The sequence below is a fragment of the Neofelis nebulosa genome, chromosome 12 (genome assembly GCF_028018385.1).
Source record: "Neofelis nebulosa isolate mNeoNeb1 chromosome 12, mNeoNeb1.pri, whole genome shotgun sequence".
Lineage (NCBI taxonomy): Eukaryota > Metazoa > Chordata > Mammalia > Carnivora > Felidae > Neofelis > Neofelis nebulosa.
The window spans coordinates 63,128,354-63,144,215 of record NC_080793.1 but is presented as its reverse complement, the minus strand read 5'-3'; the positions used below and the strand labels follow the sequence as shown (position 1 = coordinate 63,144,215).

The window sequence follows — 15,862 nt, the reverse complement described above, 5'->3', positions numbered from 1 at the left end:
TTTAGCTATCCACATATCAGGTAGTTGGGACCCATCATACCTGACAAACTGCTGATCTCATCTCTCTTAACCAATTATCCGTCTCAGGCATTCCATCTTTCTTGCACTGACAGCATGAAGCCTGCTCGGGATTTTCTGTCTCCCTCTCTCTCTGCCCCTCCCCCATTCACACTCTCTCAAAAATAAATAATTAAATGATTTATTTTAAACCTAAAATATTTTTATGAATTTTTTTAATTTGAATTCCAGTATAGTTAACATATGCTGTTATATTAGTTTTAGGTATACAATACTGATTCAACAATTCCATACATCACCTAGTGCTCATCACAAGTATACTCCTTAAGCCCCATCCTCTTTTTCACCCATTCTTCCACTCACCTCCTCCCTGATAACCAACAATTTGTTCTCTATAGTTAAGAGTCTGTTTCCTGGTTTGTCTTTTTTTCCTTTTGCTTGTTTTTTTTCTTAAATTCCACAAGTGAAATCATATAGTATTTGTCTTTTTCTGACTTATTTTGCCTACCATTATATTCTCTAGCTTGCATCCATGTCACTGCAAATAACAAGATTTCCTTTGTTTTTATGACTGAATAATATTCCATTGTAGATACATACCATTATTCTTTATCCATTCATCAGCTGATGGGACACTTGGGTTTCTACGATAAAAATTTGCTACCGTAGATAATGCTACTATAAACATCAGGGTGCATGTATCCCTTTGAATTAGTGTTCTTGTATTCTTTGCATAAACACCCCATAGTGAAAATGCTGAACCGTAGTTCTATTTTTAACTTTTGAGGAACCTCCATACTGTTTTCCACAGTGGCTCCACCAGCGTGAATTCCCACCAACAATGCAAAAATGTTCCTTTTTCTCCACATCCTTGCCAATACCTGTTGTTTCTTGTGCTGTTGATTTTAGCCATTCTGACAGGTGTGATGGGATATCTCATTATAGTTTTGATTTGCATTTCTCTGATGATCAGTCATGTTGAGCATTCTTTTATGTGTCTATTGGCCATATGTACTCTTCTTTGGAGAAATGTCTGTTCATGTCTTCCCCATTTTTTAATTGGGTTTTTTTTTTCGCATTGAGTTTCATAAGTTCTTTATATATTTTTGATACTGACCCTTTATCAGATATGTCATTTCCAAATATCTTCTTCCATTCTGTAGAAGTTGCCTTTCAGTTTTGTTCGACTTGCCTTTCAGTTTGATTTCCTTCACTGTGCAAATGCTCTTTATTTTTATGTAGTCCCAAAAGTGTATTTTTGCTTTTGTTTCCCTTGCCTCACAATACATATCCAGGAAAAAGTTGCTATGGCTGATGTCAAAGAAGTTACTACTTGTGTTCTCTTCTAGGATTTTGATGGTTTCAGGTCTCCCAGTTAGGTCTTTTTTTTTTTTTTTTTTTTTTTTTTATTTATTTTTGGGACAGAGAGAAACAAAGCATGAACGGGGGAGGGGCAGAGAGAGAGGGAGACACAGAATCGGAAACAGGCTCCAGGCTCCGAGCCATCAGCCCAGAGCCTGACGCGGGGCTCGAACTCACGGACCGCGAGATCGTGACCTGGCTGAAGTCGGACGCTTAACCGACTGCGCCACCCAGGCGCCCCCCAGTTAGGTCTTTAATCCATTTTGAATTTATTTTTTAATAGGTGTAAGAAAATGGTCCAGCTTCTTTCTTTTGCATGTTGCTGTCCAGTTTTCCCAATACCATTTGTTAAAGAGACTGTCCTTTTCCCACTGGACATTCTTTCCTATTTTGTCAAAATTAATTGACCGTAAAGTTTGGGTTTATTTCTGGGTTTTCTATTCTGTTCCACTGATCTGTGTGTTTATTTTTGTGACAGCATCATACTGTTTTGATTACTACAGATTTGTAATAACTTGAAGTCTAGAATTGTGATGCTTCCAGGTTTGCTTCTTTTTCAATAGTGCTTTGGCTATTTGGGGTCTTTCGTGATTTCATATAAATGTTAGAACTGCTTGTTCTAGCTTTTTTGGTGGAGTCTTTCGGATTTTCCATATACAGTATCATTTCATCTGCAAATAGTGAAAGTTTCACTTCTTCCTTGCCGATTTGGATTCCTTTTCTTTTTGTTGTCTGATTGCTGTGAATAGGACTTCCAGTACTATGTTGAATAGCAGTTTGAGAGTGGACATCCTTGTCTTCCCCCTGACCTTAGCCAAAAAGCTCTCAGTTTTTCCCCACTGAGAATGAGGTTAGCTGTTGGTTCTCCATATAAAGCCTTTATTATGTTGACATATATTCCCTCTGGACCTACTTTGTTGAGGGTTTTTATTGTGAATGGATATTGTATTTTGTCAAATGTTTTTGTGCATCTACTGAAATATGATTTGTATCCCTTCTCTTATTGACGTATCACATTAAGTGATTCGGAAACACTGAACCACCCTTGCAACCAAGAAATAAATTCCACTTGATTGTGGCAAATGATTTTTTTTTTAATTTCATGTAGGTGAATGGCTTTCTGAACGTATTGTTTAATTCGGTTTGCTAGTATTTATTGAGAATTTTTGCATCTATGTTCATCACAGATAATAGCCTGCAGTTCTCTCTTGTAGTGGTGTCTTTATCTGGTTTTGCTATCAGGATAATGCTGGCCTCACAGAATTAGTTTGTTAGTTTTCCTTCCTTTTTTATTTTTTGAAATACTTGGAGAAGAATACCTATTAATTCTTTAGATGTTTGGTAGAATTCAACTGTGAAGCCATCTGGTCTTTGACTTGTGTTTTTGGGTGGTTGTTTGGTTACTGATTCAATTTATTTGCCGGTTCAGTCTATTCAAACTTTCTATCTCTTCCTGATTCTAATTTGGTTAGTTATGTTTCCACAAATTTATCCACTTCTTCTAAGTTTGTCCAATTTGTTGGCATACAGTTTTTTCATAATATTCTCCTGTAATTGTATTTCTGTGGTGTTGGTTGTTATTTCTCCTCTCTCATTTGTGATTTTGAGTTTTGGGGGTTTTTTTTGTTGTTGTTGTTTTATGTTTGTTTGATGAGTCTGGCTAGGGGATTATGAATTTTATTGATCTTTTCAAAGAACAAGCTCCTCGCTCTTAGTTTTGTATCATTTGTTTTTGCTCTAATCTTCACTGTTTGCTTCCTTCTGCTGGATTTGGATTTGTTTGTTCTTTTTTCTATCTCATTTAGCTGTAAGGTTAGGTTGTTTGAGATTTGTCTTGCTTCTTAAGGAGGCCTATATTGCTATAAATTTCTCTCTTAGAACTGCTTTTCTGCATCCTAAAGATTCTGGACCATTTTGTTTCTATTTTTGTCTCCATGTAATTTTTTGTTTCTTCTTGATTTCTGGTTGCCCCATTGTTTACTAGCATATTATTAAACCTCCACGTGTTTGTGGTCTTCCAGATTTTTTATTGTGGTTGATTTCTAGTTTCATAGCATTGTCAGAAAATATGCATCATATGACTTCTATCTTTTTGAATTTCTTGAGAGTTGTTTTGTGACCTAATATATGCTCTATTCTGGAGAATATTCCATGTGCCCTTGAAAAGAATATGTATTCTGCTGTTTTAGGGTGGAGCACTCTGAGTATATATGCTACATCTATCTGGTTCAATGTGTCATTCAAAGCCAGTTTCCTTGTTGATTTTGTTTAGATGATCTGTTCACTGATGTAAGTGGGGTGTTAAAGTCCCCTACTATTGTTGTTTTATTATTGTTGAGTTCCGTTATATTTGTTATTTTTTTATGTATTGGGGTGCTCCCATGTGGGGTGCATATTTATAATTGTTATATGTTCTTGTAGGATTATTATATAGTATCCTTCTCTCTTGTTACAGTCTTTGTTTTAAAGTCTAGTTTGTCCAATATAAATATTGCTATCCTATCTTTGTTTTGACAACGATTTGCATGATAAATGTTTCTCTATCCCCTACTTTCAATCTGCAGGCATCTTTTCTTCTGAAATGACTCTCCTGTAGGCAGCATAGATTGGTCTTGTTTTTTATCTACTCTGTCACACTGTGCTTTTTGATTAGAGCATTTAGTCCATTTACATTCAAAATCGTTATTGAAATTTTTCTCTGATCCTTTCTTGTCCTTCTCTCATGGTTTGCTGGTTTCTTTGGTGATAGACTTAAATTTCTTTCTTTTATTCTTTACATCTCTATTACTGGTTTTTGAATTTGTGGTTACCATTCAGTTTGCATATAATATCTTCTGTATATGTGGTCTCATAAATTTAAACCTGTTCTTTATTCCTCTTCCCCCTACATTTTAGGTATATACTGTTATTTTACATCCTCTTATTTTGTGAATCTCTTGACTGATTTTTACATATACTTATTTTTACTGCTTTTGTGTTTCCTACTCTTCATTCTCTTATTTATAGTCTTTCTTTTCCACTCAAAGATTTCTAGTAGGACTGATTAAGTGGTCATGAACTCCTTTAGTTTCTGTCTGAGAAACTCTCTTATCTCTCCTTATATTCTGAATGACAGTCTTAACTGGGTACAGTATTCTGGGCTGCAGATCTTTCATTTTCAGCACCTTACATATTTCATGCCCTTCTCTTCTGGCTTACAATGTTTCTGCTGAAAAATCTGCTGACAGGCAAACTCATGAAGTTTCCCTTGTTTGTATCTCTTTCCTCTTGCCACTTAAAAAAAAAATTGTCACTAATTTTTGCCACCTTAATTACTATTTGTCTTGGTGTGGACCTCCTTGGGTTGATTTTGTTGGGGGATCTCTGTGCCTCCTGGATCTGCATATCTGTGCCCTTCCCCAATAGATTAGGGAAGTCTACAGCTATTATTTCTTCAAATAAGTTTTCTGCTCCCTTTTCTCTCTCTTCTTATTCTGAAATACCTATAATGGGAATATTACACTTGTCAAGGTGTCTCTTTAAGGGAGGGTCTCAGCTTCCTAACATCCTGAGCTCTCCCAGAACCAAGCCCACTGATTTTCAAAATTCCAAACTTTATGTTCCGTTAGTTATAAGAACCCACGAATTCAGCCCCTCTCATTTTCAAAGCTAAATGTTATAGGGATTCAGCTTTCCCATGCAGACTCCCCAGGGTGATACTCTGTTTCTTGCCCTTTTCCGCACTTGTGACTTCCTACTGCCCGCGATGGCCAGGATTTTGCTTCCCACTGCATCTCCACCCTTCCTACCCTCTTTCATGTGGCCTGTTCTCTACCTTTAGCTGTAGAATTTGTTCTGCCAGTCTTCCAGTAGTCTTCTGGGGTATTTACATTGATATGATATGTTACCTAGTTGTATCTGTGGGACAAGGCAAACTTAGGGTGCTCCTGCTCTGCCATCTTCCCAGCTCTGCCATCTTCCCAGCTTCCCATATGATATTTTTTCATTCATATTTACTCAACTGCTCTATACTGTGTGATTACTTTCTCAACAAGGACTTGGACTTTACAGAAAGAACAGTTTTACATCAGTAGGAAAGAGTAGAGAAATACTAATTATATTCATTCCCGTTATTCATTCATTCAAAATATTTGCTGAGCAACAGGAACTCAGCAATGAACATGATGATAGTGTGTATGTACTGAATGAAAAGTGTAAGAATCAAAGATGAATTTGATATATTCAGACTGAAACAATAGTGACACCACAGAGAAGAATGAGAAAGCTGGAAAGAAAAACAGAAAAATTAGAAGGAGATCTGGGTTAGAAATAAACTTAGTTTTTAACATTTTCAGATACAATAGTTGTACAACCCATTGGAAAAGTTCTGTGGACAGAAATATGAAACTAAAACAAAAGGGAAAGCTCAAAATATTGATTTGAGAGTCTTACTGATAAAGTTATAAAAAATAAATGCTCTTGCCATACAAGAATAGATTTAAGAAGATCTAAAGGCATAACTTCAGAGATTATCCACAGTTATAATGAAAAACACAGCCAAAGGAAGACTCAAAAGATAAACAGTTTAAGTAATAGCACAATAGAGTGGAAAGGAGAAAAGTTATAAGTACGAAGTGATCTAAACTATTTCATTCACCAAATAGATGGAGAGGGGAAAGTGAAAGCAAAGGATTAAACAAGAAGGCATTCATTAGCAAAATGCAAGATGGCAAGTTCAACAGGAATTGCAAAAGTCCTTATAAAAACAACAAACAAAACTTTCAAGGCCTATATTTGTAACTGAAGTGGCACCAAACAAAAAAATTAAATTTCCAAAAGAACTGCAGACTATCATAATTAATTTTTAATAAGAATATTTTGCTTAGAATAATTTTCCATTTCTTGATTTTCTCTAAGGTACACACAAAGGTTAAGTTTTTATTTACAAGAAAATAGCACTCAGTGCCTTACCAACGTCAACAATTTTGAGAAGCATTTTTACTAAGTTAGGACTGCTTTGCTGAATATCTTACTACCACTACAGCTATTCCTTATCATACAGAAGCAATCACTTCTCAGCACAGGCAAAACAGAAGGCTCCCTGGGTCACTAACTCTCATACAGTGCATTTATATTCAAGTTCCCTAGAAGACAGTAAAGTTGTGACAGTTGTAAAGAGCTAACTAAATGTTTATGCACTGAATTCAGAAGCACCCAAATATATAAAACAACTGATCACAAACATAAGCAATCTTACTGGTAAGAATGTGGTAACTGCAGGGGACTTTAATACTCCACTTACAACAATGGACAGATCATCTAGACAGAAAATCAATAAACAAACAATGGCTCTGAATAATACACTGGACCAGATGGACTTGACAGATATATTTAAAACTTTTCATCCTAAAGCAACAGAATACACATTCTTCTGGAGTGCACATGGAACATTCTCCAAGATAGATCACAAAACAGCCCTCAATAAATACAAAAGAATTGAGATCATACATACTTTCAGATCACAATGCTATGAAACTTGAAATCAACCACAGGAAAAAGTTTGGAAAACTTCCAAATGCATGGAAGTTAAAGGACATTCGACTAAAGAATGAATGGGTCAACCAGGCAATTGAAGAAGAAATTTAAAAATATATGGAAAAAAATGGAATGAAAATACATCAATGTAAACCCTTTAGGATGCAGCAAAGGTAGCCCTAAGAGAAAAATACACTGCAATCCAGGCCTATCTCAAAAAACAGAAAAATCCCCAAAACAAAATCTAACAGCACACCTAAAGGAACTAGAAGCAGAACAGCAAAGAAACACCAAACCCAGCAGAAGAAGAGAAATAATAAAGATCAGAGCAGAAATAAACAATATAGAATCAAAACAACAACAACAACAACAACAACAAAAAAAAAACAGTAGAACAGATCAATGAAACTAAGAGCTGGTTTTTTGAAAAATAAAGAAAACTGATAAACTCCTAGCCAGACACCTCAAAAAGGAGAGTGGACCCAAATAGATAAAAACACAAATGAAAATGAATTTATTACAACCAATCCCTCAGAAATACAAGCAATTATCAGAGAATACTATGAAAAATTATATGCCAACCAACTGGACAGCCAGGAAGAAATGGACAAATTCCTAGACACCCACACGGTACCAAAACTCAAACAGGAAGAAATAGAAAATTTGAACAGACCCATAACTAGTGAAGAAATTCAATCAGTTACCAAATTTCTCCCAATAAATAAAAGTCCTAGACCAGATGGCTTCCCAGAGGAATTCTACCAGACATCTAAAGGAGAATTAATACCTATCCTTCTCAAACTGTTCCAAAAAATAGAAACAGAAGGAAAACTTCCGGACTCATTCTATGAAGCCAGAATTACCTTGATTCCCAAACCAGACAGAGACTCCACAAAAAAGGAGAACTACAGGCCAATATCCCTGATGAACATGAATGCAAAAATTCACAAGATACTAGCAAATCAAATTCAACAACATATAAAAAGAACTATTCACCATGATCAAGTGGGATTTATTCCTGGGCTGCAGGGCTGGTTCAATATTCGCAAATCAGTCAGTGTGATACATCACATTAATAAAAGAAAGAACAAGACCACATGATACTGTCGATAGATGCAGTAAAAGCATTTGACAAAACGTAGCATCCTTTCTTAATAAAAACCCTAAAGAAAGTCAGGATAGAAGGAACATACCTAAACATCATAAAAGCCATCTATGAAAAGCCCACAACTAATCTCATCCCCAATAGGGAAAAACTGAGAGCTTTCCCCCTGAGATCAAGAAGACGACAGGGATGTCCAATCTCACCACTGTTGTTTAACATAGTGATGGAAGTCCTAGCATCTGCAATCAGACAACAAAATGAAATAAAAGGCCTCAAAACTGGCAAAGAAGAAGTTAAACTTTCACTTTTTGCAGACGATAGGATACTCTACATGGAAAACCTGAAAGACTCCACCAAAAGACTCCCAGAAGTGATACATGAATGCAAAGTCGCAGGATACAAAGTCAAGGTAGAGAAATCGGTTGCATTTTTATACACCAATAACGAAGTAAAAGAAAGAGAAATAAAGAAACTGACCCAATTTACAATTGCATCAAGAACCATAAAATATCTAGGAATAAACCTAACCAAAGATGTAAAAGACCTGTATGCTGAAAACTATAGAAAGCTTATGAACGAAACTGAAGACACAAGAACATTCCAAGCTCATGGATTGGAAGAATAAGTATTGTTAAAATGTCAATACTACCCAAAGCAATCTACACATTAAATGAGATCCCAATCAAAGTTGCACCAGCATAATTCTCAAAGCTAGAACAATCCTAACCTTTGTGTGGAATCTGTATTGTATGAAAAGGCCCCAAATAGCCAAAGTAATATTGAAGAAGAAAACCAAAGCAGGAGGCATCACAATCCCAGACTTTAGCCTCTACTACAAAGCTATAATCATCAAGACAGTATGGTATTGGCACAAAAACAGACACATAGACCAATGGAATAGAATAGAAAACCCAGAATTGGACCCACAAATGTATGGCCAACTAATCTTTGACAAAGCAGGAAAGAATATCCAATGGAAAAAAGACAGTCTCTTTAACAAATGGTGCTGGGAGAACTGGACAGCAACATGCAGAAGAATGAAACTAGACCACTTTCTTACACCATTCACAAAAAATAAACTCAAAATGGATGAAAGACCTAAATGTGAGACAGGAAACCATCAAAACCCTAGAGGAGAAAGCAGGCAACAACCTCTTTGACCTCAGTCACAGCAATTTCTTGCTTGACACGTCTCCAAAGGCAAGAGACTTAAAAGTAAAAATGAACTATTGGGACCTCATGAAGAGAAAAAGCTTCTGCACTGCAAGGGAAACAATCAACAAAACTAAAAGGCAACCGATGGAATGGGAAAAGATATTTGCAAATGACATATCGGAAGAAGGGTTAGTATCCAAAATCTACAAAAGAACTTACCAAACTCAACACCAGAAAAACAATCCAGTGAAGAAATGGGCAGAAGACATGAACACTTTTCCAAAGAAGACATCCAGATGGCCAACAGACACATGAAAAGATGCTCAACGTCACTCCTCATCAGGGAAATACAAATCAAAGCCACACTGTGAGGTGATACCACTTCACACTGGTCAGAGTGGCTAAAATGAACAAATCAGGAGACTGTAGATGCTGGACAGGATGTGGAGAAATGGGAACCCTCTTGCACTGTTGGTGGGAATGCAAACTGGTGCAGCCGCTCTGGAAAACAGTGTAGAGGTTCCTCAAAAAATTAAAAATAGAACTACCTATGACCCAGCAATGGCACTACTAGGAATTTATTCGAAGGATACAGGAGTGCTGATGCCTAGGGGCACTTGTACCCCAATGTTTATAGCAGCACTTTCAACAATAGCCAAATTATGGAAAGAGCCTAAATGTCCATCAACTGATGAATGGATAAAGATGCAATTTATATATACAATGGAATACTACTTGGCAATGAGAAAGAATTCATGCCATTTGCAGCAATGTCAATGGAACTAGAAGGTACTATGCGGAGTGAAATAAGTCAGTCAGAGAAGGACAGATATCACATGTTTTCAGTCATAAGTGGATCTTGAAAAACTTAACAGAAGACCATGAGGGAAGGGAAGGGGGAAAAAAAACAGTTACAAACAGAGAGGGAGGAGGCAAACCATAAAAGACTTAAATACAGAGAACTGAGGGTTGATGGGAGTGCGGGGGAGAGGGTAAAATGGGTGATGGGCATTGAGGAGGGCACTTGTTGGGATGAGCAGTGGGTGTTGTATGTAAGCAATAAACAACGGGAATCCACCCCAAAAACCAAGAGCACACTGTACACATTGTATATTAGCCACTATATATATGTGTGTGTATGTATATGTATACATATATATATATATATATAAAACTTTGAGAATAGATTTGTTGTCTAAATCTTAATCCTAGTTCTATCATAAATAATATATACATAAAACAAATTGTTATATGTCACTAATATATATTTATATATAAAAGTGTATTTATAAGTTTATACTTTATACATGCAATGCTATTATATACACCAAAAAGTAAACTAAAATAGAGATTTAAAAAGAATTAAAAAAAAAACACAAATATACTGAAATTGTAATATTTTCTTCCTTCACCCCAGTCAATCATCCTGCATACCTGCTGGCGTGCAAACTCTACTCTGGAGACCATACCGTAGCTATACAGAAGCACCTGTAGTTCCCAGAAACACTGCATTTCATACCTTGCATTCACTATAGTTGAGCATTCTACAATGCCACCCTGAAGCCCTCCAAAAAATATACAGCAGCAATCTTCAATAACTCTTCAGGTATAAATGTCTTTACATTATCTTTTACCTAATCTCTTTCCCCCTTCTCATTTCCTCTTCTCACTTGCCATCCCCACACTTATTCCCATTCAGATTTAGGTCTCCCTCTTAAATTCCCCTTGTACCTGTCTATATGTCCATTATAGAATCGTTATCTTTTTAAGTCTCTGTTTCCCTACTAAACTATGTTTATAGGCTTGGGGCTTATCTTTTGATCTCAGGAAGCTGAATGTCTAGCTTTGGCAGATACTAAACTGTACAAATAATCTAGCCTAATACTCTGACAGTACAAATGACTTAGACTGAGATTCAAATTAAACACTGTGTCCACAGTCCAGGGTACTAAAACTATTGGGCTGCTCTACCATGATAATGTGTCATTTTCTTTACTGTACCTCATTTCTTGCTCGCTAAAAGCTCAGCAGTATATGGAGCAGCTGTAAAGTTCTCTTTACAATAATCTAAAAATAAGAATTCAATGTTTTACAAATATATATAAGACAAAAGAAAACTTAAATATCTAAGAGATTTTTTTTTATTACTAAAATACCACATACCATGTGTTTTCAAACAAGGTATCTGAGTCAACTGCTAAAAATCATACTCATGTGGCCGGTTCACAGAATGTTGTTCTGGAACATCTATGTATCTTAATTTATACCAGTTATAACCCACACTTTTCTCAAAGTTATGCCCACTCAAAGCATTTATTTAGTAATAACTCAGATTTTAGGCTATTATAGAAAAAGAAATGAATTCTACAAGTGTGGTCTGGCAAACTTATTAATAATTAATTACAAAATGTTTACCTACATCAAATACAATAAAATTGAAGGACTCAAAACTTCATCTGAGACCATCATATTTTTAGTTTTTGCTACTAAAATGCAAGAATTTTATCTCTTGAACTAATAATGTCAGAAATACATTATGTCATTATGTTTATAAACAACAGAATATCTTAAGTTTACAAGACCAGTGCTCTAACCCCTGAGCTATGGAGTCAACCGAGAATGTCTTAAGTTTAATTTTTCTTTAGTGTGTATTTTTAAGACACGCATGCATGCGCGCGCGCGCGCGCGCACACACACACACACACACACACACACACACACACACACACACAGTATGAGCGGGGTAGGGGCAAAGGGAGAGAGGGAGACACAGAATCCGAAGCAGGCTCGAGGCTCCTAGCCATCAGCACAGAGTCCAACCTGGGGCTGGAACTCATGAACTGCGAGATAATGACCTGAACAAAAGTCGGGCACTTAACCGACTGAGCCACCCAGGGGCCCCTTAAGTTTAATTTCTAAGTATGGATGCTATTAGACCATATGGGAATACAGCATTCTGAGCATTAGCCACCAGGAATCATTCTAACTAAGCATTTAGAAATTAACTTTATGTTCAACAGTCTTCTTGTTCTTTTGTCGGGCTCAAAGAGTATTTATTATACACATAAACTTTTGAAAACACCTGTAATTCATCCAAACCAATACACTACTTCTTAGCACTTTCATGCAATCTCATTCTAAAGCCGTTTCCACATTTGTAAATCTGGATGCTTGGACTAGATGAACGCTATGGTGCCTTCCAAGTCTAAAATCCTGTGACATCAACTTGGAGTATATTTTACCACTTAAAAAAGTGACGTGTGAATGGATTGGTTTTCTTTGTAAGTCATAACTATAATGACTCTGTGGAGACAATAGTAACAAACACACTACACAAGTATAACATTAAATAAAGTATTAAAAGCAAATCTGTGAATAATCATTACCAAATGATTGTATTTTATGAAAGGATTCAAGAAGAAATTCCTTAAATAGAGGCCCTCTAATGAGTCAAGCACTAGGTTAACTATTGTTTTCAGTGAAAGAAGTCACTGATAGTCTTGAAAACATCGTATGGGAAGCCAACGACATATTAGATTATTTTTAAACTACCATTATAAATCCAGGTCCAGGGGTACCTGGTTGGCTCAATCAGTTAAGCATTAAACTCTTAATTTAGGCTCAGGTCATGATCCCAGGGTAATGGGATCGAGCCCAACGTCAGGCACTGCATTGAGTGTGGCGCCTGCTCAAGATTCTCTCTCTTCCTTTCTCTCAAAAATAAATAAAATAAAATAAAACAAAGTAAAATAAAATAAAATAAAATAAAATAAAATAAAATAAAATAAAATAATAAAATAAAAATAAAATAAATCAAGGACCAAAAACCTACAACTTCTCAGAAACTATTCCATAAAAGCACTAGTTTAAGGCCCAGGAAATGAGGAAAATATTCATTTATTCAACTACTATTGCTAATATTGTAATGGTTACAACTTATATCAGACTAATTATGGAACTGACACTGTTGACTTTACATTTATTAACTCATTTAATCTTACAGCAACCCCATGAGATACTATTATTATCTGAAGCCAAAAAGGTAGTGACTTGTTCAAGTTCACTCAGCTAGTAAAGAATCAAACTACTATTCCACTTCAACTACCATTTCCAACATTCAATTATTTTTCTATTCCTGAAGAATTTCCACTTGAGAAATTAATTTGGTTCACATCAAATATATATTTATAAATATGTTTATTTTAGTATCTCTTGTGTTACATTATTTTCTCTGACTAAAGAAAAATAATTGACTCTGGCTATTTGTGTGGATTATATCAAGAGCACAGTGCCATCTGAAATGACTCTGATTTCTGGTAGAATAAACACAAAAGTCTAAACGTTTTAAAAATTTTGTGTTGATGCATCCACTATTATCACAAAAATTCGGTCTCCTCATATGAAGCTGAGAGAAAAGATCAGGAATACGCCAGAGTAATCATTAACCATTTAAACACAATCCGTAAATTCCCGACGGTCTACATGGGTAGTGAAAAAAAGATACATTTTTTAAACGGTTTGAAACGACCATCTTTTTACATAAGCCAAACACATTTTTCTAACGATACTTCATCCTAAAACCTTTTTCTAACGTCATGTTAAAACTGTCTAGAAGTGGCGGGTCCATCTCCCATCTCACTAAAACTTTCTTTCCCTCTACCCTACCCCCGTAATTCTTCCTATGGGTACCATATTACTTTCTATCTACAAACTTTACCTGTTCTGCGCTCAGGACTCGACTCCCTTTCAGCTTTCCATTTGGGTAATGCGTACATTCACCACACACCCACCACACCCTTGTGGGCCTCCACTCAGGCCTGCTCCTCCTCCCGGGTTCTGCAGCACCAACCCTGCACGAAACAGCTACGCCCCCCGTCCCCTGGCCCAACCCATCCTCGGACACGTGCGACGATGTTTGTGTCACTCCATCAGTCCCACTGGGGACAGGACTCACTTACCGAGAAAGAAGCGCCAACTTTTGCTCCAGCATCATCTCTAGCTTCTGGCCCTGTTTGGAGATCCAATGGTCCACTCCATGCAGGCGGTAGCATGTCTCCAGCATCAACCTGAAGTCCGCCACGAACTCGGTGATGCCGCGGTACTGGCCGCCGGCGAACTTCTCCTCCATCTGCAGCAGACACATGCCCTGCCCGACCTGCTGCGGGAGGGCGCGACCGCCCCGGCCCCCGCAGCGCGGCCCCTCAGCCACCTCAGCCTCCCCGAGGGCAACGCCCCCCAAGGGCTGCAGGAAGGGGGCAGTGAGGACCCGGTGCTTCTCCTGCAGGAACTCGCCCAGGATGCGGTAGCCCTGCTGCAGCTCATAGGTCAGGTCCTGCTCCTTGCAGCCACCGCCCCCGACCACCATCGCCTCTTCCTCCTCCTCTTCGTCGTCCTCCTCCTCCTGCGAAGAGGTACCCCTCCCTTGAGCCGGCCTTGAGGCCGGGACCGCTACTGCCATCTCCTCCTCGTCTTCCTCTTCCTCGGTCGCTGGTGGCGGCCGCTCCTCCTCCCCGGCAGGCTCCATCTCCCCCGGCGTCTCGGGCACGCTCATGGCCCCGGCAGAACCACGTCGGGCCGTGTGGAGAGGCCGATCGAGGCGCCGGGGAACGCGTGAGCGCGGGCCGCTTCCTTAGGGCTCGGCCTTGCCCCGCAGCCCCAGCCGCATTGGGCTTTCCTCTCAACCGCCTGCTCCGCTCGCTACCCGCGGGGGTCCTGAGCTTGTAGCCGGCGGGGCGGGGTTACATGCCGCGCTGGGGAGGGGGGAGAGAAGAGGAGAGCCTAGGTGCCCTCCTCTCCCCTCCCCCCGGCGGCGGAGCGCGCCAGGCCCTCCTTTGCCTCACCCCTTCGCGCCCCGCCCGCCTGCTCCTCACCGGCCAGGCTAGGCCTGGCTGCCGCGGCCTCGGCGCCCCACCCTCTCCGGGCCGGCCGTAAGGGGGTTGGGAGGGGACGAAGAGGAAGTGAGGATTCTTCTCTAGCCGCCCCGAAGGGGGCTGCAGCACTGGGCTGCGGAGGCTGGGGCTCCTCCTCCTCTCCCCTCACACCCGCTCCCGCCCCCTCTCTACCTGCGGGGTACCCGGGCAGGAGGAGGCGGCGCGCGGAACGGCCCCGGCGACAACTGTCAGTTAGAAGTCCCGCTGGGCCGAGGGCGGGGGGAAGGAAGGGGAGGGGCGGAGAAGAAGAGGGAGGGCACTCAAGCAACCCCCCAGGCTCTGGAAAGAGGCAAAAAAAAGGGCACCATCCCCATCCACGGTGCGCATGCGTAGTGGAACAGCCCCACCCACCCGCTTCGCGTCTCGCCCAGCTACGCAAAAGCACTGACTTGGGTTGCGCGACCGGCTCCGAGGCCTATAGGTTGCGCGGACCAATTATGTCATCAGCATGTAGACTACTGTTAAGGGGCGGAGTGGGGAGAGAAGCAAGGCGCCTGCGCAGGAGTACTCGACACTGCCGAAGAGGCCCAAGGGCTTTTAAAGAAAGCGAAAGAGTTTTTTTTTTTTTTTCTTTTGCAAGACCCTAAAAGCCCTAAAAACTAAAATTAATCCTGGGGCGCTTGGGTGCTTCAGTCAGTTAAGCTTCTAACTCTGGCTCAAGTCATGATCGCACAGTTCCTTCGTTGGAGCCGCATGTCAGGCTTTGTGCTGACAGCTCACAGCCTGGAGCCTGCTTCAGATTCTTTATCTCCCTCTCTCTCTGTCCCTCCACTGTTCT

At 39.4% G+C, this 15,862-nt stretch overlaps 1 protein-coding gene across 3 annotated transcripts in view; it reads right to left on the bottom strand.

Moving 5' to 3' along the window:
- The window catches only part of KIAA2026 (KIAA2026 ortholog), a 129,847-nt gene extending 114,468 nt beyond the window's left edge, over positions 1 to 15,379 (bottom strand). Inside the window, exons 1-2 of one of the 3 annotated variants that reach the window (XM_058695430.1) lie at positions 15,217 to 15,378; positions 14,113 to 14,904 (exon numbers count right to left, since the gene is read on the bottom strand). In XM_058695430.1, the coding sequence (XP_058551413.1) occupies positions 14,113 to 14,705 (593 nt within the window). In that variant the 5' untranslated portion in view covers positions 14,706 to 14,904; positions 15,217 to 15,378. Of the gene's footprint in view, positions 1 to 14,112 lie in introns of all 3 variants that reach the window. The other 2 variants (XM_058695431.1, XM_058695429.1) reach the window with 2 other exon arrangements.
- Positions 15,380 to 15,862: the final 483 nt, after the last annotated feature.